Below are 27,425 nucleotides of genomic sequence, written 5' to 3'. Positions count from 1 at the left end.
TTTATTTTATTTTCTAGCATTTAATGACTAGATTTATTAGAAATTTTTAATAAATAATTCATTGATAAATGAATTAAATATTTGTATAAAAAAATTTACGTATTCATCTAAAAATGTTTCATCGAAATAATATTTAAAGAAAAAAAAAATAACTGTGAATAATTTATTATTAAGAAACCTATGTCACCTCCTACACGTACGTCCGTTGTATTTTTTCTCGCGATTCTCATTTAATTGTCGAATGAGACCTTCGCATAATTGTCCAATGATGCAGAAAAATAATTTATAAAATAATACAATCTATTGTGAAGAATAATTTTTAAAATTGTGGTAATTATGTACAAGTGCGGCTGCTAATTTTTTGGCGGTAAAAAAAAAAGTATTTGAAATATGATCCTGAAGTTGGAAGACAATTAACAATTTTCGGGTTTTTTCAACAAATAAAGTATAAAAATAAAAAAAAAATATGCACATGTAGAAAATTTAAAAAACTATGTGCGCATTTTTTCAAAATATTTTTTTAATAAATTATCGTTTTTAGAAAAACCCAAAATTTATTAGACGTCAGCTAACTGTGATTCAGAAGTTAAAAGATAATTAAAAATTTTCTAATTTTGTTTTCATCAAATGAATTACAAAAATAAAAAAAAAATATGCACATGTAGGAAATTTAAAAAACTATCGGTGCAATTTTTCCAAATATTTTTTTTTTATAATTTACTGTTGTACAAAAAAATTCAAAAATGATAAAATGTCGGCTAACTTCAATATTATATTTAAATTCGTACTTTGTTTTGGCGCCATTTTTTTAAACGTTCCGGCGGAATTTGCGGAAGCGTATAATCCAAAAAATTTAGATTTTTTCATCAAAAACTTCATAGTTTTATTAAAAAAAAATGAGGCAGTCACTCTTGTATATAATTACCAAAATTATGTATGATATATGTATATCTTGGTTGCTGCACCGATTATATTATAAAGTATTGTATATAGATAATAATAATGTATTTTTACATATCATTGGCTTTCTTGAAAAAAAAAGAAAAAAAAAAAGAAAAAGAAAAAAGAAAAAAAAAATTATAAAAACAACAAAATAGCGTGTAAATCTTCTTGATAACTTATATGAAATATTTCTATAAAACAATTAAATTAAAAGTCTTACAATTGTTAATAAATCATCATTTATCTTTTTCTAATGTCATTTCAATAAGTCTCTTATATTAAAAGCATTAACAGATTTAAATTATTCGTATAAATTTAACATAAATTATTAACGAATTAATTTTATTACTGGATCTTAACGGATTAAAAAAAAATTAATAATAATAATAATATTAACATTGAGCATTTATTTCCAGTGGCTGAAACACAAAGAATACTAAAATAACTATTAATAAAAAATTAAATAATTTAAGTACAAATTATAAATAGAATAAATTAAGAAAAAAATACCAGATTATTATTTTACCTCGTTTGTATTTCTTTGTTAGTCTGAGAAATGGAGCCTGGAAAAAAAATAAAAAAAAATATATTACAATAACGTGTGTTACAAATAAGGTAAAAAGATTATTTTTACCTTTATGCTTTGAGTTACTCGGGCGACTGGTTTTGCTGCCGCAGATGAGATCATTGATGTAACGTGGAGGGGTTTTACTGTCTCTGCCTTTAGTCGGCTTTGACAACTTTTCATTCTTCATGTTATAAACAGCCGTGCGATAAATAACTTCCATCGGTTTCTTGGATCTAGTGACACATTAGCAAATAATTAAATAAAATAAAATAAAATATTAAATTATGACCTCAACCTACAAGTCTACATGATGATTAAAAAATACCTTGATCCGGTTTTAATATCTGATCTCTTTGACTCACTCGTAGGACTTGACTTCCGGTGTAATTTACCGGTCTCTGTACTGCTGTTATTACTACTGTTACTGTTATTATTACTACTAGTACTATTTACTTTTTTAATAACTTTAGCTTTCGTTAAATCACGGGGATATTTTCCTATGGATCCACTCCACGTTGCGAAACGTGTTGTAGTTACTGGAGATCTTTTTCCTAGTTTATTCGATATTTTAAATGAATTTTTTTTATCAATTGCCTTTGCAGTTCCGTGGGTGGGTTCAGATGTCAATTCTTCTGGTGGTTGATAATTTTCGTATATGGGAGTACGATTAGCTCGAAATACGTTAATGTACACGGGATCTTTTAAATCTTTATCTTTATCCTTATTTTTGTCTTTGTCTTTGTCTTTACTTGATTTTTTATTAAGTGAATTTTTGCCCGAGTCACTTTTGACACTCGACGCACGTTTCAATCCATTACTTTTATTTCTTCGTAGCAATGAGGAAGTGAATTTATTAAAATCATCAGTTGGCTTTTTAATCTTTGGAACATTGTCTTCGACGCGTGCAATTGTGGATTCGTGAGTTGTAACGACTGTTGAGAGTACGCGGTTGTTTTCAGCGTCTTTTGTTACGGTATTATTGTCGACTTGATCAATATTTCGACGTGATATTACTTCAGATACGACTTTTGGTGATGTTAATTCTTTTGATTTCTTTAACTCTTCATTGTCTGTTTAAAAAAAAATATAAATGATTAATAATAACGAGCGACTTCGAGTATCACTACCAAATTTATGAAATATTGTGGCACTAATTCTAAAAGAATTTATATTTTTATACGCCTTTTTGGCTTTACTAAGTATAGTTTTTTTTTTAATTTCTAATTATATTGTAGACTTATTCTAAAGCTGAAAATTGGAAAAAGAAATTATAATTACAGGGTGGCCACATTTGTGGAAAACCTGAAAATGTTAGAGAATTATAAATATACTGGAAAAATCAGGGAAAAGTCAGGGAATTTCGTCACAAATGGAAAAATTTTTACTTTCTTTTTTTTGACTGAAAAAATCCGATAAATTTTTTTTTCTGTCAAAACTGTTCAAAAAGTGGCGCGGCGCGAATGCGATTCTTATACCATTTTGAAAAAAAAATTAGTAGAAATTGATTCCAATAAAAAAAGTCTTAGTAGGAACCAATCGTCAGGAACCACAAGCTATTAACATGCATATTGACAAGTTAAAAAACCAAAAATATTAAAAGTATACATAAGTATTGAACTAATAAGTTTCACTATATTTATTATTCGCGTACTTGATTAATATTTTATTAATATTCTATAAAACGTTCTTATTTATGAAATTTATTCTAGTGAAAATGAAAAATTTATTTATATTTTATTATAGAGTAATTTATATAAGAACAAAGATTTAAAATAAAAAATAAATAATTATTCATTTAATAAATAAAAAAAACCTATGAACATTGACAAATAATAAAATAAAGTTTCATTTAAAGACAATGATTGTTTATTTATTGAACTGACTTATAGCATTTTATTTCGAATTAAATAAATATTTCTAATGATTTAATATTACTACATATGGTCAGGGAATTTTTTAATTATTTCACTGGAATACCTGGGAAAGTCTGGGAATTTCAGTTTTAAAAATCTGTGGTCACCATGTAATTATTTATTTTAGAAAATTTTTAAGATCTCATGTCGTTTTCATCAGTTTTTTGCCCTGGAGATGCAAGGTGCTCTTTGACAATATAAATAATTCATTTTCTCCATAAATTACACGATAAAATTTTTTAAAATAAAGATTAAATATTTTTTTTATTAAAAAACTTAATTATTAATTTGATATTAAATTATTTTATGTAATAAGAAATAACTATTGTACCTCTGACATTAATCATAGTGGTATGAATTTTACCATCACGCTCAGGTGTCCAGAATTTTTTGGTCTCTAAATCAACAACAGAGTAAGCGCCTACGTCATCACCTGTTAGTTTATTATGTTTAACATCAGGTGGTATTTCCTTAATAATCATTCGTCTCGGATAACTACCAGCTTGTCCAGATGAGTAATTATGGTTCCGTTTGCGTCGACGAAACCGATTCGTCGGCGGTGGTTTGCCATCAGTCTCAACAATATTAACTTTACCAGAATCGGCTGCAAAATGTATCTCAGTCTTACAAAATCCAACTTTTTTAACTCGTCCAGGTAAATTTATTGCCGATGACGTTTCATCACCAGATGAATTTGTTTTAGCACCAATTTGTTTATTACTATTATTACTATTAAATAATTTCAAATCTTCTTCAGCAATCGGCGAAGACCGAAGTGTCACAATACTTTTTTTACTTCTCAAATCATCTTGATATTTTTCCAATGGGTTTATTAAATTTACTACAGTAACTGCCGGGCGATTACTTCGCGATGAAGATGATGGTAGTGGTGATGATTGAACTGGAGGTTTTCGTAGTGAACCGTAATGAGATTTGTCGCCAATAATTACTGATGTGTTCCCACTAGTTGCTGAAGACAACGGGGAATAAATATCATTTTGAATATTTTTTTCCTCACTGGTACTCGACGATATCGAAATAACACTGGGGGGAATTTGTAACGATCTTCTATTTTTACAATCGCGTGTAAAAGATTCTTTATTTTTTGATGAATCACCAGTACTTAGTATCGATAAATCATCATCTGAGTTACTTTTTTTATTTAATGTACATTTTTTAAACACATTATCATTTATTGTATTTCTAATAGAAGGTAATTCAGTATCGCGTTCTAGTTCCGCATGGATATCACGTAAAGATGGTAATTTCCAACTATCTATTTTTAATTCATCATTTATTCTATTTAATCCATGGCTCTAAAAGTATAAATATACAATTAATAATACTTAATTAATCAATTAATTTGTACTTAACCACAAGTAGATCTCCATCTACTTTTAATAAGCAATTATCCAGCTTTGCTCGGATTGAATGAATTCCCTGGTGGATCCAAATTACGGCATTTTTTACCGCAAATTGCGGTATTCTACGACAATTACAGTATTATATAGTAAAATACGGTATTTAGCAATAAGTTCCAGTAAATTGCGGTATTTTAAGGTCAAGGTACAGTAATTCGACGTAAATTTGCGGTAATCCTGCGGTATTTTACGATAAAATTGCAGTATTTCAACGTAAACACGCAGATTTACTGCCAACTTACGTTATTTTACCGTGAAGAAAATTATTTTATCATATCGCGGTAAAAATTCCACAAATAACCGTATGTTCAATCGCAAACTGTCACATCATACCGTTATTTGCTTTTAAATATCGAAAAATACGACAACTTTGCAGTGAAATACGGTATTTTGCGATAAGTTCCAGTCAATTGCAGAATTTTACGGTTAAGGGACGGTAATTTATCGTGAATCTGCGGCAATCGTGCGGTATTTCATCGTAAGCGTGCAGATTGACTGCAAAATTACGTCATTTTACGGTAAAGTAGAGTATTTCGCAGTGTTATGGTACAAATGCCACAAATGTCCGCATGTTTTACCGCAAATTGTCGAATTATACTGTAACTTTCTGTTAATTACCGAAACATGCGGAAAATTCGCAGTAAAATACGGTATTTTGCGATAAGTTCCGGTAAATTACAGTATTTTAGGTTAAGATGCGGTAATTCATTGTAAATTTGAGTCAATTCTGACGTTTTTCACAGTAACATTGTAGTATTTCATCATAAATATACAGATTTACTGCAAAATTATGTCATTTAGCCGTAAAGAGAAGTATTTCATCATGGTACGGTAAAAATGCTACAAATGGCTGCATATTTTACTGCAAGCTGTCGCGTTCTACTGTAATTTGCTGCTAATTATCGTAAAATCCGGCAAATTTGCAGTAAAAGATGGTAATTTACCATAATTCGGATCCACCAGGTCTTATAAAAATTATATTAACGTTTTAAATTAAAAAAAAACCTATGTAGCAACGAAACCGCATAATGACTAATTAATTAATTAATTAAAAAGTAATAAAATTAATAACTTACTGAAGGAATACTTTCAACATCGGTAACTTTAGAAGACGACCATTGGGACGCGCGTACAACTTGTACAGACCTGCCAGGTTCTTTACTTTGGAATATTTCAACTTGTCTGTGTGCTTTTTGCGTTACACTGCCGTCAACGGAATTACGTTCGCGTTGGTCCGTAACCTGTAGAGTAAAAAATTAAAAAATAACTGTTCAATGTTTAATTAAAGTATTTTTTTTTAAATCATTACTTTTCCATAAGAACGAGCAGCATCATCATTTTTAGTTTTCCATCTCCCGGTTTCAATTCTCGCGCGTTCCAGCATCCCCGTTAGACGATCAACTCTCGACCATTCTCTAATTTCTTCATTTTTAAACGGCGCTCCATCATCATTAAATCTTCCTGGTGACATTACTACTTCCATCTTCATCATTATGTATTATTTAAGTCCACTAACGTCAGTAATTATCTGCAATAAATAAAATTAATTTAATTAAAAATAATGAATTAACATTATCGTAATAACTTAATCGCTTTGATAAAAAAAAACTAAATTTAACAATCGAGTGACAATGCGATGAGAACTTATGCATAATAAACGCCTCGCGATTTATGTAAACGTGTCGCAGAACGTGGGAAGACGAACTACACACTAGGTAATAAACTAACAATAATTTTAAAAAATTAAAAAAGAATAATTTAAAAAACAAAGAGTAGGCGAAGAGCAGACGGGTCCTCAAGGACGCGGATGTAAAGTCGCCCCCGCAAGACCTAAAGATCGTCCTCGAGTTTTTTTTCTTATTCTTATACTTGTCGTTTTTTCTTTGTTCGCTCGTGCTCGTACTCACACTTTTTATCTTTATCTCCTTCTTCTTCTGCTTCTTCTTCTTTATTTCTCAACTCCTTTAGTCATGTAGTCTCTACATCACGACTGTTTTCTTCGGCAAAATAAAAAACTTGAATCCCTTCTACGCTGAAAAATTTATCCATTGGTTCCGCTTTCAAAGCCTTGAGTCAACGAACTCTTGTTTCAAATCTGATACAAACGTATATTTAACATGCCCAATAAATTTTATTTTAAATTTTACACGTAATTTAATTGTTCTTACATTTAAAAAAAAAAAGAACAATTCTTACTTTTACTTTTTTTTACTTCATTTTAAAAACTTTCACGATTTTCTTTCAAGGTAATTATAATACGTAATTTAACATGTACTACAAATTACAATTAACGTGCCTCCACATACAAATTAGTTAAACTGAATTAATAATTTCAACACGCACGTGATTTACATAAACATGAAAAGATAAAATAAAATTTTAAAAATTAATTTTAAAAATACCGCCAATAATTTAAATAATTTTTTCAATTAAACTTTTTATTTTTTAATTAATCGAAATTTTATTTTTATTTATAGAAAGTGAGTAGCGCGTGCGATAAATGAACATAAGTATTAATTTATTTCGTAATTACATAACTTTATTTCCTGTAATTAAAAATATTTTCAAGTACATGCGTATTAATTTACGGCAAATAAATTTAAAAATTTGAATTTAATTATACCGTCTATTGATGTACGATCATGCAAATTAATAATAACCGCGTTAAATGAAACAAAGAATGTAATGATTACATATTTGTATCTGTATTTAAAATGATTCAAACGTCATTGTCAATTGCCGTGGGATTGGTCACTGTCTAATGTAATATCTAGTGTGCAATGTAATGTAAGAGTAAAACGACTGTACTTAAAAGCCGGTTACAGATTCGAGGGCACTCGTGCCAATAGGCGGGGTTTTTTTTTTTTTTTTACAACATTTTATATTTTTATCTAAGAAATTAAAAATGATAAAAAAAATTTAACCGCCAAATATGTACTGAGTAAACAAAATATGACAAATAATGACGTAATGATAAAGAAGATAAAAATAATAACACACCTGTATAAAAAATAAAAAATGAGTAATCAGTGAAGTGAAGCTCAAAAGATCGCCCACAGGACCGAGTCACGCAACGAACTTGAGTCTGGTTAAATATGAGTGTTGCTTCCGAATAAGGCCTTTCTTTCTTAACTTGTATCGTGTGCAATCAATCGGAAACCGGTTGAGGACATGGACATATATCTGACACAATTTCCACAACAGTATCGTTACAGTTTTTTATTTTTAATTGCATTAATGTCCGAGCATTAGATACTTAAATCTATAATTTGTAGAATTAATTAATGAATAAATAAATAATTTAAATTTAAATATTTGATAACATTGAGTCACTTAAAAACAGATGATTAATATTTGTAATTAAATATAAAGAGTTAACAAGAGCACCGTAGCAAAAGTACTCCCGTTCGCCTCAAGCGCGGATCTTTCACTGAAGCCGGAGGGAGTTTGGATGTTTGTATTAAAGCTACACCAGAATACGTACCCACGTTTATGAAAAATAAAATAACCGAGTGTTTATTCTACTCCGTTCTCTCTTACTACTCCACTCTCTTCCTCTTCAACAACTTCTTCATCCTCTACCTTTTCTTGTCGCTATCTTATGGTAATTTATGCACGTGCATTACAATAATTGAATGGGCTTGAAAATCTTTGGTGAGATTAGGAAATTTATTGAGAAATAATATTATTGTTGTTATTTTAAATGGTAATGTTATATATATTTTTATAGGCATGACATCATGTTTATTGGTATCAAACAGTCATAAGTGGATCAGTGTCCATCTTGGATACATTTACATCAACACAATTGTCAAGTGATTTATTTAAAATAACAGCGAATTCTTTTAAGAAGCCCCGCTCAGAATCTGAATGGTTGGTGAGAATCACTACGGTGTCATTTTGTACAGCCTCCAAAATATCGTGATGTAACATCTCGCCGGTAACGAAAAGATCTGCTTTTACATTCTTAAAAACTGAAGCTCCTGATCCAGCACAAACTGCTACTGTGTTTATCAATTTATCTGTTTAAATTATTCATTTATTAGTTTAATTATTATTTAAATATAATTATTATCATGACACTGGTATTGAAAATTAAAGTTTCAGTGTCTGCGGCCAGTCGAAACGAATTACTTTCAGCCCAATGGGGACAAATATCAGGGAATGCGTAAATTGTTAATGTCTTCAGTCTGTGGGCAGAAGTAAATTTGTTTCAGCCCTTGGGAAGAATTAATACATTACACACCTAGGGAGGAAAGTAGGATATTCCAGCCCGTGTCTGTAATTGCCTATCGAACGTCGTAACTTCCTCCGTGGTATATATACTATTTTTTACTAGATTTACACTTGAAAGTTTAAATTTTTGCTGCTGTTTATGAGAACAGGGCAGGAATTTAAACTTTCGATGCAGGTATGGTGAAAATTTTATTTATTTAAATGACAACTCGGACTTTGTAATTAATTTTTATAAAAATGAGTAAATAATAAATAATATTTATAGTTTCTTCTTAATTATAAATTGAACATTACAGTTTACGCTTACGCTAATAGTTTATCACACCATTGGTCGAAAATTAATTTGTTTCTGACTGGCTGCTGACATTGAAACTTTAAGAGTTAGTTTTTAAACCGGGTTTAAATTAATATTGCTAGTATACATTAATAGTATGTAAATATACCAGTAATAATAATTAAAACCTGGTTTGAAAAACTGGCCCTAAGTTCCAATGCAAGTAATCATGAAAAAGTTAACATGCGACAGGACGAAAGACGATTTAAGACTGGGTGATGTCAGCAAACTTTACCCTGGTCTAAAATCATTTTGTTTCATCTCTTGTCACATAATATACTATTATATACCTGGACTGTGGACACGTGCAAGCCGGACGTAAGAAAGATTTATTCGACGCTTAACAAGATTCACTGCTTCCTGATCAGTAATGGCACTGGTTAGAGTACAGAGTCTACCCATACCATTTTGTGGATTAACAGAATTAGGTTCTATCGGAACACTTGTTTTTATGTCTACAATTTTGGTATTAATATAATTAATAATTAATTGGTTTTATTAAGATTTATATGAAGATAAATACCAAATGCACCAGCTAGCCAGTCGTTCACTCCTCCGCGAATTGAATCAAAGCTTGTATGCGGAGAGTAGAGAGCTATTTTGTTCTCTATACATTTCAAAGCAATACGTTCCTGATAAAATATAATAATTTTATTTTTTTGTGGCCACCCTGATTTTATATAATTATATTTATTACCTTCCATGCATTGGTAGTAAGTCGTTTCAGTGGTGCAAATATCGGAGGATGATAAGAAACAATGAGATCAGTTTGAAGATCAACAGCTTCTTGCATGACTTTTTCAGTCAAATCATTAGTAAGTAGAATCCGTGATACATTTTTCGGCTCTGTTGGTTCAATAAGCAAACCCACGTTGTCCCATGACGCTGCTAGTGATGTATTAGCAAAATTATTCAGTGCTTCGACAACTTTTTTCAGTGGCAAACCTGCTGTTCCTGACATACTGCGAACTAGTAAACTATTAACTAACTGCTTACGTATCATCTAAAACCAAATCTATAAACAATAATAGATTAATAAATTAATAATTAAAAATAAATATATCACAACTTATCAAATTAAAAATTAAGGGGATGGAATGTAAGAAAAAAATTTTTTAATTAATAAAATTTCATCTTATATTAATTAATATCTGTACATTTTTTTCTGATTATTAATTTAAATTGTTAATTAAAAAAAGTTAATTTTAGTCGCTGTGAAACCATATTTGAATTTTGCCATCATCACCAGCGGAGGCGAGCTGGCCAGCAACTACTGGATTCCATTGGACAGAATTAACATCCTGCGTGTGAGCCGTATCATGAGAACATATCAAATTGAACGTCGGTTGATTAATATCTGAATCACTTTCTTCCCGAAATATTCTTATTGTATCGTCACCGCAGGCTGTTACTATTAAACCTGTTTTTTTACACCAGTCAACATCATAAACTGTCCTGGTATGATAGCCCGATAGTGTACATACACACTTCCACACGGGATTATTATCAGGTGTTGGGATACCAGCACTATTGTCTGGCTTATATTCTTGCCAAATTTTAATAGTCTGATCATCGCTGGCTGTCACTAGACGTGTACCAGTTGAATCGAATGATAGACTCCAAACTGTTGATGTGTGCGAAGATAAAGTGGCAAAGCAAAACCAATCGTTGTCTGCTGGATCTTCTTTGAATAATTTTGCGGTATTGTCGTAACTAGCTGAGGCAACGATGTCTTCATGTGGGTGCCAACGAACCTAAAATTATTTATTTATTTATTTATGGTTACATTATTAATAAAATATAAATTCGGAAGTTAAGGAGATTCTCCGAAAGTGCCTTTCAGTTTTTAAAAATATTAGATGACTCAATTGTAATGACTAGGGACAAGATTTTTGTCTTAATTTCAAAATGAATGGTTCAAATGTTTGATATGAGCGAAAATATTGGTCTTATAAAAAAAGTTTTTTAACAAAAGTTGTAGGAAATTTAATTTTCTAAAAAAAATGTCTCTCATAATTTTTTAATACGACCAATATTTTCGCCATAATTTCAAAATTTAGATTCATAATGAATGATTCAAATTTTTGTTAATTATAAAAATTTTAATTTTAAAATTACGGTGAAAATATTGGTCATATAAAAAATCATAAGTGACATTTTTTCTAGAAAATTAAATTTCCTACAACTTTTGTTTAAAAACTTTTTTATACAGTCAATATTTTCACCGCAATTCCAAAATTTAGATTCATAATGAATGATTCAAATTTTTGTTAGTCATAAAAATCTTAGTTTTTTAATTACGGTTTTCTTATTAGTCCTAAGAAAAAATTATAAGAGACATTTTTTTTATAAAATTAAATTCTTAACAACTTTTGTTTAAAAAAATATTTTATAAGACCAATATTTCCGCCGTAATATAAAAAATTTCACACCATTTATTATTAATTATTATTTTTCAATCAAAGCTAAAATCCTGACCCTAGTAATGACCGTATTACAATAATGATAATTAATTAAAAAAAGAGTTAATGCATTAATTGGAAAAAGGGAAATTTCACCGAGACATAGATTTAAAAAAAAATTATTTACAGTTGACATCAATTAGGAGCTCAACGAAATTTGTTAAGTAAATTTCAGTAAAATTTTCATGTCAGTTTTTTAATTTGAATCTTCAAATTTTTTAGGCCCAAATTTATTTATTAAATTTTGTTTAACTCCTAATTGATAATAACTGTGAGTGATTTTTTTTAAATCTATATCTCGGCGAAATTGTAACTGCGTTCTCGTTTTTTCAATAAATGCTTTAATTTTTTTGAAAATAATTACTAAAATTTTGATACACTTATGATAGTTAAAAATCATTGAATATTTTTGAAAAGTGAGGGATTTTTGAATGACCTCAATACTAAAGAAGATTTTTTTAAAAACAAATTATGTATATCTTCAAGTAATAAATTAAAAAATTATTAAAAGTTATTTAAATTTAAAAAATTTTAAATATTTTAGAATTCATTACTAAAATACATCTGAAGTAATTTGACACTAAGTTCTGTTATTGCAAATTGATAAGAAAAAAAGTCGAATTCAAAGTAATGATCAATTACATTTTAACAATGTGATTTTGAAACTTTTAAAAAAACATTTTTTTAATAAAATTTTAGGGGTACTCCATTTTCCTTTCTCTCCCCTAATTAATTAATTAATTATTTACCTTCTTAACATCTTGACTATGAGCATTGATAACAGAAGCGCACTCATACTCATGATTATCACACTCCCAAATCCAAACGGATTTATCTCTACTGCAGGTGGCTATCAACTGACCACTATTAGACCAGCTGACACTTTTGACTTCATTTTCATGACCCTCTAGTGTAACATTACACTCAAATTGTCCAGACTTTTGCTCCCATATCGCTGTTGTAGCATCAAAACTCGCTGATGCAATGAATTTACCACACGGCGACCATGATATTTCGCGTATTGTCCGCGTATGTCCTTCAGCCAGTATCATTTTCATTGTCCATTTTTGTCCCTCCATACCCCATATTCTAATTGTCTTATCCTCACCACACGATGCAAGTACATTACCCTTTGGATGCCAGCAAACATTCCAAACTCTACCTCTGTGACCCGTAAGACATTGTTTCAATTCCAATGTACTCATTGTTACCTAAAAAAAAAAAAAACAAATCTCTGCACATATTTTAAAAATTAAACCTCTATTATTAATTTACGTACACAGGATATGGAATGTTTGCTGTCATCTTTTTTTTTTTTTTTCAAATTTAAAATCTATATCAACTTATAAATTAGCTTATAATTAATTGATGACGATGATGCTGAAAATATCTCAAGTCCGTCCACTTTTTATCTTTATTAAAAAATGATAAGAAAAAATTATTTTAAAATATTCGTATTAGAATTTTTAAGTCCTTGGTATTAATTTAATTTTTTTTATTTATGAATAAAAAAATTGTGAGATCTTGCTTTCATTGTCATCAATTATAACCTAACAATTAAATTTTATTTAATAATCTTATTATAGTCGTCGGTAGTTACCTGAAAGTAATTAATAAAGTAATAAAATAATTAAAGTTCCATGATGTAATGGCTTACCATAAAATATAGTTTATAATTTTTTATTTTACTTTGACAAAGCTCCAGGTGATGAAATAGAAAAATAACTTGATGATTTGATGCCTCTGTACACGTGACTAATTTTTTTTTTTTAATGTAGTTTACGGAGTAGGATTTTCTGCAGATAAAAAATCAACCTAGAAAATAAAGACTCCTCATAAATACTGATAGGCATTCAATATACGCAGATATTTTTTTATATATTTATTGCAATGTGTTGACTATGATCTTTGAATATATTTAATTATAAATTTATGTATTTTTATTAATTTTTTTGTATGCCAAGTGATGTTACTGCATATGATTCTGGAGTTATAAAATAATAAAAAATTTTCGGATTTAAAAAAAATACACGTGTAGGAAATAAAAAAAACTGCAGGTGCAATTTTTTAAAATGCTTTTTTTTTTGTAATTTATTGTTTTTAAAACAATCTAAAAGCAATCAAATATCGGATAACTTCAGAACTAAATTCTTAAGTTAGAAAATAATTACAAATTTTCGGATTTTTTTAAAAAAATCGAAAAAAAAAAACTAAAAAAATGCACATGTAGAAAATAAAAAAAACTACAAATGCAATTTTTTGAAATATCTTTTTTTTTTTATAATCTATAATTAAAAAAATAATACTGAAGTTAGCAGACACAATAATTTTTGATTTTTTTTTTGAAACGATAAATCATAGAAAAAAATTTTTTTAAAAAATTGCACCTGTACTTTTTTAAATTTTCTACAAGTGCATATTTTTAGTTTTTTTATATTTTTGTAAATTACTTGTTAAAAAAATCCGAAAAATTTTAATTGTCTTCTAATTTAAGGATCATGTAAAAAAAAAAATTCAAAAATTATTAGACAGCTAACTTGAGTTTTATTAATTCGATGAATTTAAGTACTTGCTAAATATGTATATTACATATTTATATTTATCAGTATATGTGTGTAGTAGATGTACGTATTTAAGCCTGTGTTTTAGAAGCCGGCTCTTGGTAAAATCGTGTCTACAGAATGAAATCAGTCGATCAGTTGGCGTCCTCACGCTGTCAATTAAAAATTTATTTATTTTTATAAATTAATTTCAATTAGAAACAATTACATATAATTACCGCTAATATATTTTTTTAATAAATTAAATTAAATTATATTAATTTTTACACACACTTATATTTATATATTTTTTTTTTCAAGAAATAATTATTTTAAATTTAAAAAAATAAAACGCCGTTATAAAGCAGTAAGTAGATATTTTAATTGGAATAATTAATAAATTAATTAATTTTAGTACTTAATCTAATTGCTAATTTGTCGTGGATTATTTTAAATAATTTGTTATCTAAAAAAAATATTCCGCTGTTTAGTTTGAAGGTTAGTTCAGTGGGCGTAGTCTTCGATAGATATTAGACAAACGAGGTGATTGTTTTAAAATAAATAATATTTTTGTTATTTTGAATATTTAAAACCGTACAATACGTACACGGATGATTATTTATCTATCAGCTTATGTATATTGATTACTGATATCTCGGTATGTTTAATTTAAATTTATTTTTCCTGGAAAAGTGTTTGTATTGTTAAGGTAATTGTGACTGCTTTCATTATCGTTTAATTTGGCGAGATTGAAAATAGTGGCGGGAAAATTTCGATATGAATTTTTTATAATTCTGCTTAAGAGGTCGCTCGTGATAAACTTTTTTTTTTAATTTAAATATAATAATTCTATAGTTAATTAATTAGTTATTATTTTTAATTATGTTTATTATTTATTTTAAGGATTAAAGAACTCGTAAGATAATTTTTTTATTAAAAAAGGAGTTTAAAAATTTAAAAAATGGATGTTGATTGGATTGAAGATATGCCGAAAAGTGAAGCATTAGATGCTTACAGAAAATTATCATCTTTTTCGTGGAAATATTTACGCCTAGTACTTGAAGATCCAAAGAAATTACAATTTAAGGTAAATTATTTTATTTAAAACGGATGCTATTTACAATTTTTTTGTTTTTAAATTTACTGTCTAAAAGAAAATCCAAAAATTATTAAACGTCGGCTAACTTCAATATAATTAATATTTTTTGCTAACCGAGGTCTGATAATTTTGAGATTTTTTTACTAAGTGATAATTCATAGAAAAATTTATTTTAAAAAATTGCACTTATAGCTTTTTTAATTTTCTACATGTGCATATTTTTATTCTATTTTTTTTGTAATTAATTTGTTGAAAAAAAAAAATCCAAAAATTGTCTTCTAACTTATGAGTGTGAATGTAACAGACAGATGAATTTAAAATTATTAATAAATAGAGTAAATAATTAATAAAATGAAATTTTTAAAAAATGGGCATTTGAAAAAATTTAAAATTAAATAAGTCCATTTTTTATGAATATTATTTTTAAAATTATTTATTTATCTATTTATAGTTTTAAATTCTTACTCAATATTCTCACTCATTTCTAACTTCAGGATCATAAAAGTTTTATTTGTTTTCTAACTTTAAGATCATAATAAGCCATAAAATGTAATTTTATCGTTTTATAAAGTAGTTTTATTTTTTTAAATATAATAAATTGCTTTGAGGGCATTGTCAGACAGTGTTCCTGACTTTTTATAAATATTAATTTATTTAAAATTGTCATCGCCGTATTAAAATGTTATTAATTAATTTAAAAAAATATTTATCAATTAGAAGTTAAACAAAATTTGGCATCAACAGTAAAGTTGCCGGGCATCTGACAATTTTTCAACTTTAAAATAATAAAATTATTTTTTTTTTCCAATAAATCTAAAAATAGACTTTTAGAAAATTCTAAAATCAGTAGATGCTTTTTTTATTTTATCAATTTAATTGATTAATATTTCTATATGTAATTTAAAAATTGTCTTATGTCTGCTACATTTACATTCATAATTTCGCAAGTAAATTTTAGCCCACGAAATTAAATGTTTTGAATTATAATATTGACATAAAGATTTTACTGAAATTTATTTTCGAAATTTTGTTTAACTTCTAATTGATGTCAAATGTGAGTAATTTTTTTAAAAATCTATATCTTGGCAAAATTTTTTTTTCAATTATTTTTTTAAATAAATAATTAAATTTTAATAAGGCCATTACATTTGAAATTCATTGAATATTTTCAAAAAGTAGGGGGTATTGTTTAAAATTATCTTTCATTTTGAATGCTTATCAGAAATTAACTTCTCTGTCTATATCCATCGATATCAATTGTCAATATTCATGTAATAATTAATTTGAATTACAAATACTAATTTTCAGTAATCGTAGATTAAAATTCACGTCAACAAAATAAATAATTTTATAGAAATCAATTTATTTAATTAAATAAATAAAATTTAAATTAGTAATCAACAAATTCTTAATTATGTTCTTAACAGATGCGCGTATGGAAGTCCATGGAAGCTGATCATGAGTTTCATATGCCACATTATGGAGTATCGAGTGATGAACAAAAAAGACGAGCAGCAATCCAATTAGCTAGATTGAATCATTTAGAATTTTTACCTTCTAATATAAATAACGTTGGCTACAAACTAAAAGTAAATAATTTAATGTTAAATAAATCCACAGTAATCGTTCACTATATAGTTTTATTGATGAACTTTGAGTGGCAACCTTGAACTAGCTAACAAAAAAGAATAATTGATATTTTAATTTAGACAGAAGCATTGATGACGATAAATGAAGCGACAAATCTTGTTAGTCCGGCTCTGTCCGTTAAAATTGCTTTAGGAGTATATTTATTTGGCAATACAATATTGAGCTTAGGAACAGATCGACATATTCCAGTCTTTCAGGATGTATGGAACAAAAAACTAATCGGTTGTTACGCATTAACTGAAGTCGGACATGGCAGCAATACTAAAATGATGCGCACAACTGCAACTTATGATCCAGCGACCAAAGAATTTGTTCTTTACACTCCGGATTTTCAAGCTGCTAAATGCTGGGTTGGAAATCTTGGTAATATTTTTAAACTTTTTATTTATATGCGTAATTTATCAGCAATCAGTTAATTAAATCAGTAATTAATGACATAGTTTTTTTTTATTGACTCGCTTTTATGTAAGTACGGGTAGAATTTTTTTATTGATTTTAAAGTAATTTTCCGATGAGTTGGACTTGAAACTTGGAACTCAGAACTAGGCGATAATGCAAGAGAATGAATAAAAATCAAAAGTCCGCCATATCAATTTATTCTATTGACTTTTTTTGGTTTTTCGCATGATTTAATCATCAGATTTAATTATTGACAATGAAAACAAAAACTTTGAATATCAATGCCACGAATAAAATTTCTGAATCAAGGAAAAATGTGAAAAACTTGACTATAAAACCGGGAAATAGGGAATTTCAAAATCATTTCTTTGTTGCCACCCTGGCGTTAATCCTCCAAATAACAAAAAAAATTTTTTTTCAGGTAAAACGTGTACTGTAGCAATAGTATTTGCACAATTAATGACAGAAGGGCATTGCCACGGTTTGAATGCATTCATTGTACCTGTTAGGGATAGCGAAACTTATTTGCCTTATCCCGGAATAACAATCGGTGATATGGGCGAAAAAATGGGTCTGAACGGAGTTGACAATGGCTTTATAATGTTCAATAATTACCGCATTCCCAAAGATAATTTATTGAATCGTACCGGTGACATCAATGAAGACGGAGAGTACGAGAGTTCATTCTCCGATCCCCAAAGAATACTCGGTGCTGTATTAGAAAATTTATCTGCTGGACGTATGGGAATTTGTGGAGAGTCTGTTAATAGATTAGGTGCCGCAGTCGTCATTGCTGTCCGTTACGCTGCCGTGAGAAAACAATTTGCATCTTCTTTGTCCGGTGATAAAGCAATAGAGTCTCCTATTATTGAATACGAGCTTCATGTAATTAAATTATTATTTATTTAAATTAAAATTAGACACTGTCATTTAATTAATTAATTTATAAATTAAATCATTTATTTGCAGCAATGGAGATTATTTCCTTATTTAGCAGCAGCATCAATCTTCCGAATTTTCATGACTGAGTTCACGGAAGTTTATGTGGAAAATGTTGAAAAATCAATGGGAGGCGGCAACATTCCAAATCTTGTTAGTTTTCATTATTTAATATTTTTATTTATCAATTTATTTATTTAAATTTTTTATTTTTATTTTAGAGTCAAATTGTAGGCGAGATCCATTCAATTGTATCAGCAATAAAACCCTTGATTACATGGACATGCAAAGCTGCTTTGAGTGAATGCAGGGAAGCTTGTGGTGGACATGGTTATCATAAAGGTAATAATAATTTTCAATTAATGGTTATTTAAAAGGTCAGAAACTGGGTTACGGCCAATTGTTGGGTCATTTATGTGTCATAAACCAGGTCGATGACTTGAATTTTTTTTTTAAGAGGTGTTGAATAATTAAATTAATATTTTCAGCTGCCAATCTCGGCGACTTGACAGTTAATCATGAACCGACGGTGACATATGAAGGTGACAATAATGTACTGATGCAGCAAACGAGTAATTGGGTTTTGCGACAATGGTTGGAAGTACAAACAGGCTCAACAATCGGCAGTCCATTGTCTTCAGTAACATTTTTACTTCATGGAGCTTCGATAATTAATAAAAAATTTACAGCAACTTGTATTGATGATGTTAAATCATTGAAGTGTAAGAAAAAATTAATATTTTTGAATATTTAGTTAAGAGTACTCTCATATAATGACCACTTTTTAAAAATGTTCAATTAATATCAACTGTCATGCGCATATTAAAATTTTATTAATTAATAAGCAAAAAATTGAAGGCTTAATTGAAAAAAGGAACACTGAGGTATAGATTTTTAAAAAATTACTTATAATTAATATAAATTAGGAATTAACCGTCAAATTTGTTTAACTTCTAATTGATGTCAACTTTAAAAATATACATGACCTTAAACTGTCATAACTGAATTTAAATTTTATTAATTAAGTAAAGAAAACTTAAAGCATTAATTAAAAAAAAGTCAATGTAGTAACAATTTCACTAAGATATAAATTTGAAAAAAAAAAAAATTACAGTTGATGTCAATTAGTATTTAAACGAAATTAGTTAAATAAACTTTAGTAAAATCTTCATGTCAATTTCAAATTTTGTGGGCTAAAATTTACTTATCAAGATTTGTTTAACTCCTAACTGATGTCAATTGTAAGTGATATCTTTAAAAATCTATATCTAAACGAAATTGTAATTACGTTGTCCTTTTTTTTAATTAACAACATTCTTAGACCATACCTCCACTCTTCAAAAGTAGACAACGACCTTGAACTGTCAACCGAATTGAAATTTTATTAATTAAGTAAAGAAAAATTAAAGCATTTCGCAAAGATATTAATTTAAAAAAAAAATACTTACAGTTGACATCAAGTAGGAGTTGAACAAATTTTGATAAGTAAAGTTTAGCCCACAAAATTCGACAGTTTGAATTATAATATTGACATAAAGATTTTACTGAAATTTATTTTTCAAATTTAGTTTAACTCCTAATTGATGTTAACTGTAATTTTTTTTTAAAACTATATCCGGTAAAATTGCAACTGCGGGTTTTCTTTTCTTCCAATTAATGATTCTTTTTTTTTTAATGAAATAATAAAATTTAAATACAGTTTTGACAATTAAAAGTCAATAGATATTTTTAAAAAGTGGCGGGAATTTTCTGAGAATACCCTTAATAATTGATAATTATAAATTTATTATTTACATCATTATTATTATTAATTTCAGTTGTTAAAGATACGTATGAATGGTTAATAACATATCTTGTTATGGAGACACAGCGTAAATTCGAAGAAGGTAAAGCTAAAGGATTGGATAGTTTTGCTGCAAGAACTAAAGCCCAAGTTTATTGTGCCGCTTCACTATCACGTGCATATGGAGAAGTAATTTATTATTCTTTTATAGTAGATTCCATAGATTTGATCCTTGTAATAATAATAATTGTAATTTTTAGATGATTATATTAAAGTACTGCACGATTAGATTAGACAAAGTAATTAAGACAATTCCATCCAATAAAAGCTTGAAAATTGTTTTGAATAACATGATGTTACTGTACTCGTTGTCGTGCTTAGAAAAACATCTAGCTTCATTTTATCAAGGTGGCTACTGTACCGGACCACAAATGACTGATTTAATACGTGAAAGTATTTTAAATATTTGCAGTGAACTAAAACCAGAAGCTGTTGCTATTGCTGACGCTCTAGCACCACCTGATTTTGTTCTTAATTCAGTTCTTGGAATGTCTGACGGTCGTGTAAGTTTACGCACTTGTTTTTAATTGTTTTATTCACTTTTTCTTAGGTATACTTCTTTTAAAAATATAGCAAATAGAAGGTAGTTATTTATACTTTAATGTCAAGCTTTTAAAAAAAATATTGTTCTGATCGATTTCAAAAGCTTGGCATTAAAATGGAAATAACTAGAAAACAATGCGGAATTTCAAAAAACTTTATCAGTGATAATTTGTAGGGAATAAAATTGTCTGTAAAAAAGATTCTATGATATTTTGTGATAAGTCTGATAGTTTCGCCGGAAAAGTAAAAAGATCTCGAAATTTTCTATAAATTTGACTTCAAGCTCCAATAACTTTTGAACAGATTAATTTATCAAAAAATGATGAGACTTTTTTTGTAGAGCGTTTCATTTTCTATGAAAATGTATCCTGAGCTCATCTGTACAATGAGCCATTGCCGAGGTATAAAATTCCAAACTTAAATATTTTGTTTTCCCATGTTATTTAAATGGGAAATAGAAAATTGTGATGAGACATCTGTTCATATTAACATTAAAGGTTCTAATTTTAACAGGCATCTTATTTTACCTTCCTGCAAGTATAGAAGCTAGTGAAGCGTTAAAAATGTTACCCGAAAATGACACACTACTACATGCGTATATAAACTTTTGAACTGATGACATTTTTCAGCAAAATAAAACAGAGGGTAAAAGTATCATTTGTGGCCACGTTAGAGCCAGTTCTGGCCACTTAAAAAATTAGTAATGCATGCAATGACATAATGAATTATTTTAATTAATTCAAAGAAAATTTCTTTACTGTATTAAAATAAAAAATTTTTTTCATACTTTTCCATTAATTAAAATAAAATATTAAAGGTCCAAGAATAGAGCACTGGTCACAAATGATACTTGTACTCTATTACAGTAAAATTCCTTGAAAATTGCGACATGATACCTTCTACAATAACTATATTTCTAAAAGAAACATAACTAATAAGCTTTAGTTAATGATTTTAAAACTGAATTTTAAATTTATTCAAATAAGAAATATACTTTTTTACTTCGGGTATGACTGGGTTGCACTTATTTTATATTAAATACACTTGAATTATTCAAATATTTATATATATTTTAGGTTTATGAACGTCTTGAAGAAGTATTTAAATTCAATGCCGGTGGAATGGATCGTGCAAGCTGGTGGTATGAATTAAAAACTGCTGGAAAGACACCTCTTGCTCCACGTTCAAAACTTTGACATAAATTATAATAATAATAACTAATAAAACAAATATTTTTAAATGTTTATAAGCACAAGAATTCTATTAAAAATAACACAATATATTTTTATTTTTTTTTAAACTATGCATTGAATTTTTTTTGTTAATTATTATCACGATAATAATTTTAAAAAATTGTATCATAATTAAATTTATTAATAAATCAAGTATTGAATAATTTTATAAAAAAATTTAATTACTTTATTTATATTTTGTAATCAACTTATGAAATATTGAATTACCGCTGACGTATACAAAAATTTGTTACGTTTTAGTGACAGTGGCCTAATTACGTAAATTTCTCAACAATCTTTTTAATAAATAAATTTTAAAAAAATATATATTTATATTTATAGATAAATATTTTTTACAAATATAAAAATTATATTTAAATGAATTTTATTTACAGGAAATATATAAATTTACTTCCGTATAATATTTAATATTTATTTTTATTTATTAACAATTTTTTTGTTCCGTGTTATGGATTTAAATAAATTTGTTTTTAGAGTTTAATTATAAAAGGAAGAAAAGTGATATTTTTAATCAGACGTTTTCAAGATGTCGAATAAAATAATTATATTGACAGTGATATATTTTTCAAGTTTAATACCACAGAGTATTAGTTTACCACAAGGTTGTCCATGTGGCAGACGTCAGTCTGATAATACAGGATTCACTCAATATGTATTAGCTCGTCCATGGTATGTATCAATTATATTTATTTTCATGATACCAGCATCGAAACTTAAAGTTTCAGTGTCTACAGTCAGTCGGAACAAACTAATTTACGCCTACGCTAATAGTTGATGACACCATTAATTTTAAATTAACTTGTTTCTGACTGGCTGCTGACTGAAACTTTGTTCCGATCCAGGTAATCATGAAAAATATTGAGTGTAACTCGTGATGAGACGATTTCAGATTGCAGGTGATCAGCTAACTTCACCCTGGTTTAAAATCATTTCGTTTGATCCCGGGTCACATAATATACTATTTAAATTTGATGGATTAAAATTATAATTTCTAGGTCTGAGTATCGAGTTGATAATCCATCGTCTTACATATCATTTCCATTGGCTATATCACGTGGCACGAGAGCTATAAAGTCTAGATTAGAGTCTTCTGAAGAACCACAAAAATCTGATGATAAATTGTTAAGAAGAAATCCCATAAATTTTGATGACAGGGAAGATAAACCAAAAGTTGTGATTCCATCTAGACTGCGGACTAAAACTAAAAATGATAAAATGAATACTGGAGGTGAAGACAAAAAATCGGTTGCTGAGGAAAAAAAAGTAAGAGAAGTTGATGATATTGATGACGAAGATGATGATGATGATGAAGCGGTAATTGATGAAGACCAAGAACGAATTGATGGACTTAATTTACTGGGACAATTATTCCATGTGTTGGCTTTGCAATATCAGAAAGTATTTGGAAGAGGGAATAATTTGAAAGCATTGGAGACAAATTCGACTGCAGTTAAATTTGATGGTGAAGATCAAGATGATGATGAAGAAGATGATGGAATTTTTGAGCTTGGAGATTATGACTATGATTTGGAGCCTAGAGGGCAGATTGAACGACCGGAAGTACAAGATGATGGGGAGGTTGTGAAGAAAAAGAAAAGAAAAACGGAAGAAAAAAATAATAAAGACAAAGTGATTAATAAAAATTTATTAAGAAGAAAATTTAATGGCACATCTACGTCTTCTGATTAATTATTTAAGTAATTGCAATAAATAGATATTAATTATTTGTAATTAAAAATTTATTAGTAATTAAATAAATAAATTTAAAAATTACTTCACTGTACAATTATTTAAATGAGTAAATTATGAAGTAATAGTTGTGTTAAATCAAAGAGGTTTGACCGACACTAGTGAGTCAAAGTAGTGTTTGAATTTTTTTGTTTGCTAAATTCTCCAATAGTTATGAAAATTCATTATTTTAATTTATAATAATATAACCAATTCATAAATTAATATTTATTACTTATTTAATTAAAGAAATTAATGAAATGACTTGGTTATTTTTGACTCATATGATTTAATAAAAAGATTTGGCAACAGCGCGTTCTAACTTCTTACACATCGATATTCAAATTTAAGCGGGAAAAATTTATTTCTAATCTCGTCTCTCTTATTAATGTATTTCAATCTTTGTTTTTTCTCTCAGCTGCTTTCGCGACATTGTCAAACCCTCAATAATATGTATCTCTGTCGATGAACGAGATTAAATAATAAAGTTTAACTTTAATTATTTAAATAATTACAACGGTAACACTATATTGATAAAATCTTATCATATTCTAAAAATATTCAAGCTTATGGCATGTGGTTTTTTATTTCTTAAACTTGGGAGGTTAATAATGAAAATAATCGAACAAGTCATGTCGGAAGCTTGTCCGCCATAAGAGCCGGTGTATAAGAACTTTAAAAACGCCATTTTTAAATCTTTTTTTCTAAAAAACTAGACGGTGGGTCATATTCAAATTTTGAGAATACATAGATAAAGTACTTCTTTACATGTATACTGAGTTTCAAATCTTAAAGTTGGAAAATCCTTTTTACATTAAACTCGGTTGAACTTCCTTAAAAGATATCGATAAGAAGGTCGTACTAAACTATTTAAAAAATAAATTTATTTACAATTGAACTGATAATTTACAAAATAAATATATAATGGCAAGTTACAATTTTTTTTTTAATTATTAAATTAAGAATTACATAGGAGGAAGACATGACCCGTCTTCCAGAAGATCTTCACCTGGTGGACATCTACTTTTTACGTGAGGGAAATCTGGTATAAAACTGATGAGTTCGTCTGGCGTAGGAAGATTTTCAGGTGCATCTTTACTCGAATCGGTACTCTCAAGTTTTGGTAGAGTTTTACCAATAACTTCAACGGGAATCACAATATCATCAAAGAGACCCTTCGCCATAAGCTTCACAACCTCATCAAGATCTATGTGAAAAGTCTCAGCAGGTGGAATAGTTTGAGAAATGTAAGTAAACATTAAACAGATAGTTAACGCTTTTGTATACATTTTTGTTGATTAAAATATGCAGTGGCCACAAATCTGCAATGTTAAAAATTATAATTTTTGAATAATAAAAAAAACAAATGTTGGAAAATTCAAAATTGCACACCTCAATCGCTCATGTGATAGTGTAAAATGATAATAAACAAATAACGAAATGTAAAAATAATCAGTCAGGACTATTAATTAACAAATCGACTCAGTATGGGCATTAAATTTTTCCTTAATAAATTCCTTGTATGCACGGAGAAAAAAATTGATCAATTTTTACTAAATTTGAAAAAAAAATTACAATCCGAGAAGTAATCTTGAAACGTTAAAAAAAATCAAACCTTGTACAAAACTCAAAGTAAAAATTACAACATTGTTTAGAATAATAATTTCTATTGATTATAAAAATTACTGCGTTCAAAATAAAGTTTATTAGCGACATTATTGTACTTAGTAAATATTAGCTAACGTGCTTTGTGAAAGATGTATTCTGCCGAGTAATTTTTACAATACAGATAGTCATTTTTACAATCTCAAATAGTAATTTTATCTCCCGGATTAGCAATTTGTCTTACCGACATTTTAAAATGTACAGTACCTACGTAGAATTACATTGGAGATGTAATATTTATCAACTACGAAACAAAAATTGCGACAAATGTACTAACTTTTAATAATTCTGAAAAAAATTTCTACTTTTTGTAACATTGAACTATTTTTATATGAATAAATAAATATTTATTTTTTCCAAGCGAAAATTTAACGAAGCTGTATTGTAATTATTATGATAAGTGAAAATTACAATCTAAATAGTAATAATTGAAAAAAAAATTAATTTTCTCCAAATCATCATTATTTTTTTTTTTAGATTGTAATTTTTTATTTGAGAGCAAAGTTTTCATTGGATTGTAATTATTATTTAATGTTGACCTGGATTTTTCTCCATGTGTGAGTACACAGTTAAATCAATGTTTGTGTAATGAAAAGAGTGTAGAAATTTTTTTGAGTGATTTGTTAGAAAAAAAATTTGTACTTACTAGCAGTAGTCTTCACACAATTAATGTCGTTTAAATTAAAAAATTGTAAATTCGTTTAATTTAAATTAAAATTGTAAATTTTAAAAGTTTTGATTTATCGCGTGTATTTATAATTAGACAGAATTTTTAATTATGATTTGAATTCAAGCGCGCCCACCTTTAAATACCTTTTTTTTTCGGTTATTTATTTTTAAAAACGTCATAATGTTTTTCTGACGTAAAAGATCATCATAATAAAAAAAAATAAAATAATTAACCACGAACTGTATCAAGTTGTGAGATATGAATCATTAAAAAAAAAAGTCAATTATTTGTAAATAGTGTCGCCTGATGTAGATAATAACATTGGAATTTATTTGATAAGAACTACTCTATGGAAGAAATCACTTATGCAATATGTTAAATTAATTACTAATTTTGAAATATCACTGAGTTTTAAGTAAATAACTGGTTTGAAGGCTCGCCAGCTGAGTGACGTATTGTAATAAATTAATTAATGGTTTACTATTGCTATAAAAAATATAGTTTACGAGCTTATAGTCACGTAGTATCAATTTTTAAAGCTACTGTGAATCATTTTTTATTACAATTTATGATTATATATATCATCTAAACGTCATTGTAATTAATATTTGCTGTTAGTCAATAGATATGGCGTTAAGTATTAACCACTGTAGATTATTATTTTTCTTATGCCAATGAGTTTATGAGATCGATTAAACGATAAAGAAAAAATGATAAGAATAATAGTAAATAAACTTTAAAAAAAAAGATAACCCCGCATCAGAAAAGAAAGTAGATTTCTTATTATTTATTAAGATTTAAGGGGGAAAGGGGTCTGAGATACAAGAAAGAAGAGTATATTTTTGTGATTTTTTTTTCCGAGTAGCTTCTTTATTCAAATTTTTAAAATTTGTGACATTATTAAGCATCATTTCAAGAATATTCTGCTAAATTTCCATAAAAAAATATTCAAAAATAAGCCAGTGGTAGTGGGGAGAGACGAGTCACTTTACAAAAAAAGTCTCCGTGCAGTAGGCAGGATAACTCATGACTGCTTCATCTGAAATCAAAAAACAAAAAAGATTTCTTGAGTACATAGGTTTATCTTGGATTTGAACAAAAGACTTTTTTTCAATAACTACTTATTTTTGAATTAAACAAAAGGAGCAATTTTTGGCAAAAATCCGAATTTTCGGATTGCACCTCTACCAAAAATTCAAAAATTAATGTTTTGTTTATTC

The 27,425-nt window shown here is 27.8% G+C and overlaps 4 protein-coding genes and 1 long non-coding RNA gene across 12 annotated transcripts; 2 read left to right on the top strand and 3 right to left on the bottom strand.

Moving 5' to 3' along the window:
- Positions 1-1,174: 1,174 nt before the first annotated feature.
- On the bottom strand, positions 1,175-8,463 carry LOC103571629 (nucleolar protein dao-5). 3 transcript variants are annotated; one of them, XM_053743116.1, is made up of 9 exons: positions 7,845-8,463; positions 6,752-6,939; positions 6,154-6,372; positions 5,921-6,085; positions 3,755-4,739; positions 1,836-2,580; positions 1,577-1,743; positions 1,469-1,505; positions 1,175-1,361 (listed from the first exon to the last, which is right to left on the bottom strand). In XM_053743116.1, the coding sequence occupies exons 3-9, from the start codon at positions 6,334-6,336 to the stop codon at positions 1,349-1,351; spliced, it is 2,295 nt and encodes a 764-aa protein (XP_053599091.1). In that variant the 5' UTR covers positions 6,337-6,372; positions 6,752-6,939; positions 7,845-8,463; the 3' UTR covers positions 1,175-1,348. The 3 variants fall into 3 exon arrangements, with proteins under 3 accessions (XP_053599091.1, XP_053599092.1, XP_008548079.1); XM_053743117.1 differs by lacking the exon at positions 6,752-6,939 and having other exon boundaries at positions 7,845-8,106; positions 8,329-8,463; XM_008549857.3 differs by lacking the exon at positions 7,845-8,463 and adding an exon at positions 7,041-7,143.
- A 75-nt stretch (positions 8,464-8,538) lies between these two features.
- Positions 8,539-15,111, bottom strand: LOC103571633 (probable cytosolic iron-sulfur protein assembly protein Ciao1). 4 transcript variants are annotated; one of them, XM_008549861.3, is made up of 6 exons: positions 14,466-14,549; positions 13,534-13,691; positions 10,112-10,429; positions 9,938-10,046; positions 9,705-9,869; positions 8,539-8,866 (listed from the first exon to the last, which is right to left on the bottom strand). In XM_008549861.3, exons 3-6 carry the CDS (start codon positions 10,415-10,417, stop codon positions 8,598-8,600), a joined length of 849 nt encoding a protein of 282 aa, XP_008548083.1. In that variant the 5' UTR covers positions 10,418-10,429; positions 13,534-13,691; positions 14,466-14,549; the 3' UTR covers positions 8,539-8,597. The 4 variants fall into 4 exon arrangements, with proteins under 4 accessions (XP_008548083.1, XP_008548084.1, XP_014300023.1 ...); XM_008549862.3 differs by having other exon boundaries at positions 13,566-13,691; XM_014444537.2 differs by lacking the exons at positions 8,539-8,866; positions 9,705-9,869; positions 9,938-10,046; positions 10,112-10,429; positions 14,466-14,549 and adding exons at positions 10,455-11,168; positions 12,626-13,087; positions 15,024-15,111.
- LOC103571631 (peroxisomal acyl-coenzyme A oxidase 3) lies at positions 14,559-22,237 on the top strand. 3 transcript variants are annotated; one of them, XM_053743118.1, is made up of 12 exons: positions 14,559-14,783; positions 14,908-14,959; positions 15,320-15,503; positions 16,943-17,104; positions 17,225-17,528; positions 17,986-18,449; positions 18,534-18,656; positions 18,725-18,845; positions 18,992-19,225; positions 20,321-20,475; positions 20,547-20,849; positions 21,966-22,237. In XM_053743118.1, the coding sequence occupies exons 3-12, from the start codon at positions 15,378-15,380 to the stop codon at positions 22,083-22,085; spliced, it is 2,112 nt and encodes a 703-aa protein (XP_053599093.1). In that variant the 5' UTR covers positions 14,559-14,783; positions 14,908-14,959; positions 15,320-15,377; the 3' UTR covers positions 22,086-22,237. The 3 variants fall into 3 exon arrangements, with proteins under 3 accessions (XP_053599093.1, XP_014300019.1, XP_014300020.1); XM_014444533.2 differs by lacking the exon at positions 14,908-14,959; XM_014444534.2 differs by lacking the exons at positions 14,559-14,783; positions 14,908-14,959 and adding an exon at positions 15,107-15,125.
- Positions 22,238-22,651: 414 nt separating this feature from the next.
- On the top strand, positions 22,652-23,915 carry LOC103571647 (uncharacterized). The gene is made up of 2 exons (XM_008549882.2): positions 22,652-22,811; positions 23,138-23,915. The coding sequence occupies exons 1-2, from the start codon at positions 22,669-22,671 to the stop codon at positions 23,829-23,831; spliced, it is 837 nt and encodes a 278-aa protein (XP_008548104.1). The 5' UTR covers positions 22,652-22,668; the 3' UTR covers positions 23,832-23,915.
- A 707-nt stretch (positions 23,916-24,622) lies between these two features.
- LOC103571634 (uncharacterized) lies at positions 24,623-26,715 on the bottom strand. The gene is made up of 2 exons (XR_008404548.1): positions 26,182-26,715; positions 24,623-25,192 (listed from the first exon to the last, which is right to left on the bottom strand). It is a non-coding gene; the product is annotated as an uncharacterized LOC103571634 (long non-coding RNA).
- Positions 26,716-27,425: the final 710 nt, after the last annotated feature.

This window comes from Microplitis demolitor, chromosome 2 (genome assembly GCF_026212275.2).
Source record: "Microplitis demolitor isolate Queensland-Clemson2020A chromosome 2, iyMicDemo2.1a, whole genome shotgun sequence".
NCBI lineage: Eukaryota > Metazoa > Arthropoda > Insecta > Hymenoptera > Braconidae > Microplitis > Microplitis demolitor.
The sequence above is the reverse complement of the archived record's forward strand: the minus strand, read 5'-3'. Positions and strand labels throughout refer to the sequence as shown.

Bases quoted from the DNA above. Each gene is read 5' to 3' on its own strand.
- LOC103571647 (XM_008549882.2), top strand. From the start codon at position 22,669: ATGTCGAATAAAATAATTATATTGACAGTGATATATTTTTCAAGTTTA. The intron at 22,812-23,137 runs GTATGTATCAAT...TATAATTTCTAG, and splicing joins TATGTATTAGCTCGTCCATG to GTCTGAGTATCGAGTTGATA.
- LOC103571633 (XM_014444537.2), bottom strand. The intron at 11,169-12,625 runs GTAAATAATTAA...AAATAATTTTAG, and splicing joins ATAGTCAAGATGTTAAGAAG to GTTCGTTGGCACCCACATGA.
- LOC103571629 (XM_053743116.1), bottom strand. From the start codon at position 6,336: ATGATGAAGATGGAAGTAGTAATGTCACCAGGAAGATTTAATGATGAT. The intron at 1,744-1,835 runs GTATTTTTTAAT...ATGTGTCACTAG, and splicing joins GATATTAAAACCGGATCAAG to ATCCAAGAAACCGATGGAAG. The intron at 1,506-1,576 runs GTAAAAATAATC...TTTTTTTTCCAG, and splicing joins GAGTAACTCAAAGCATAAAG to GCTCCATTTCTCAGACTAAC.
- LOC103571631 (XM_014444533.2), top strand. From the start codon at position 15,378: ATGGATGTTGATTGGATTGAAGATATGCCGAAAAGTGAAGCATTAGAT. The intron at 17,105-17,224 runs GTAAATAATTTA...ATTTTAATTTAG, and splicing joins ACGTTGGCTACAAACTAAAA to ACAGAAGCATTGATGACGAT. The intron at 20,850-21,965 runs GTAAGTTTACGC...TATATATTTTAG, and splicing joins TTGGAATGTCTGACGGTCGT to GTTTATGAACGTCTTGAAGA.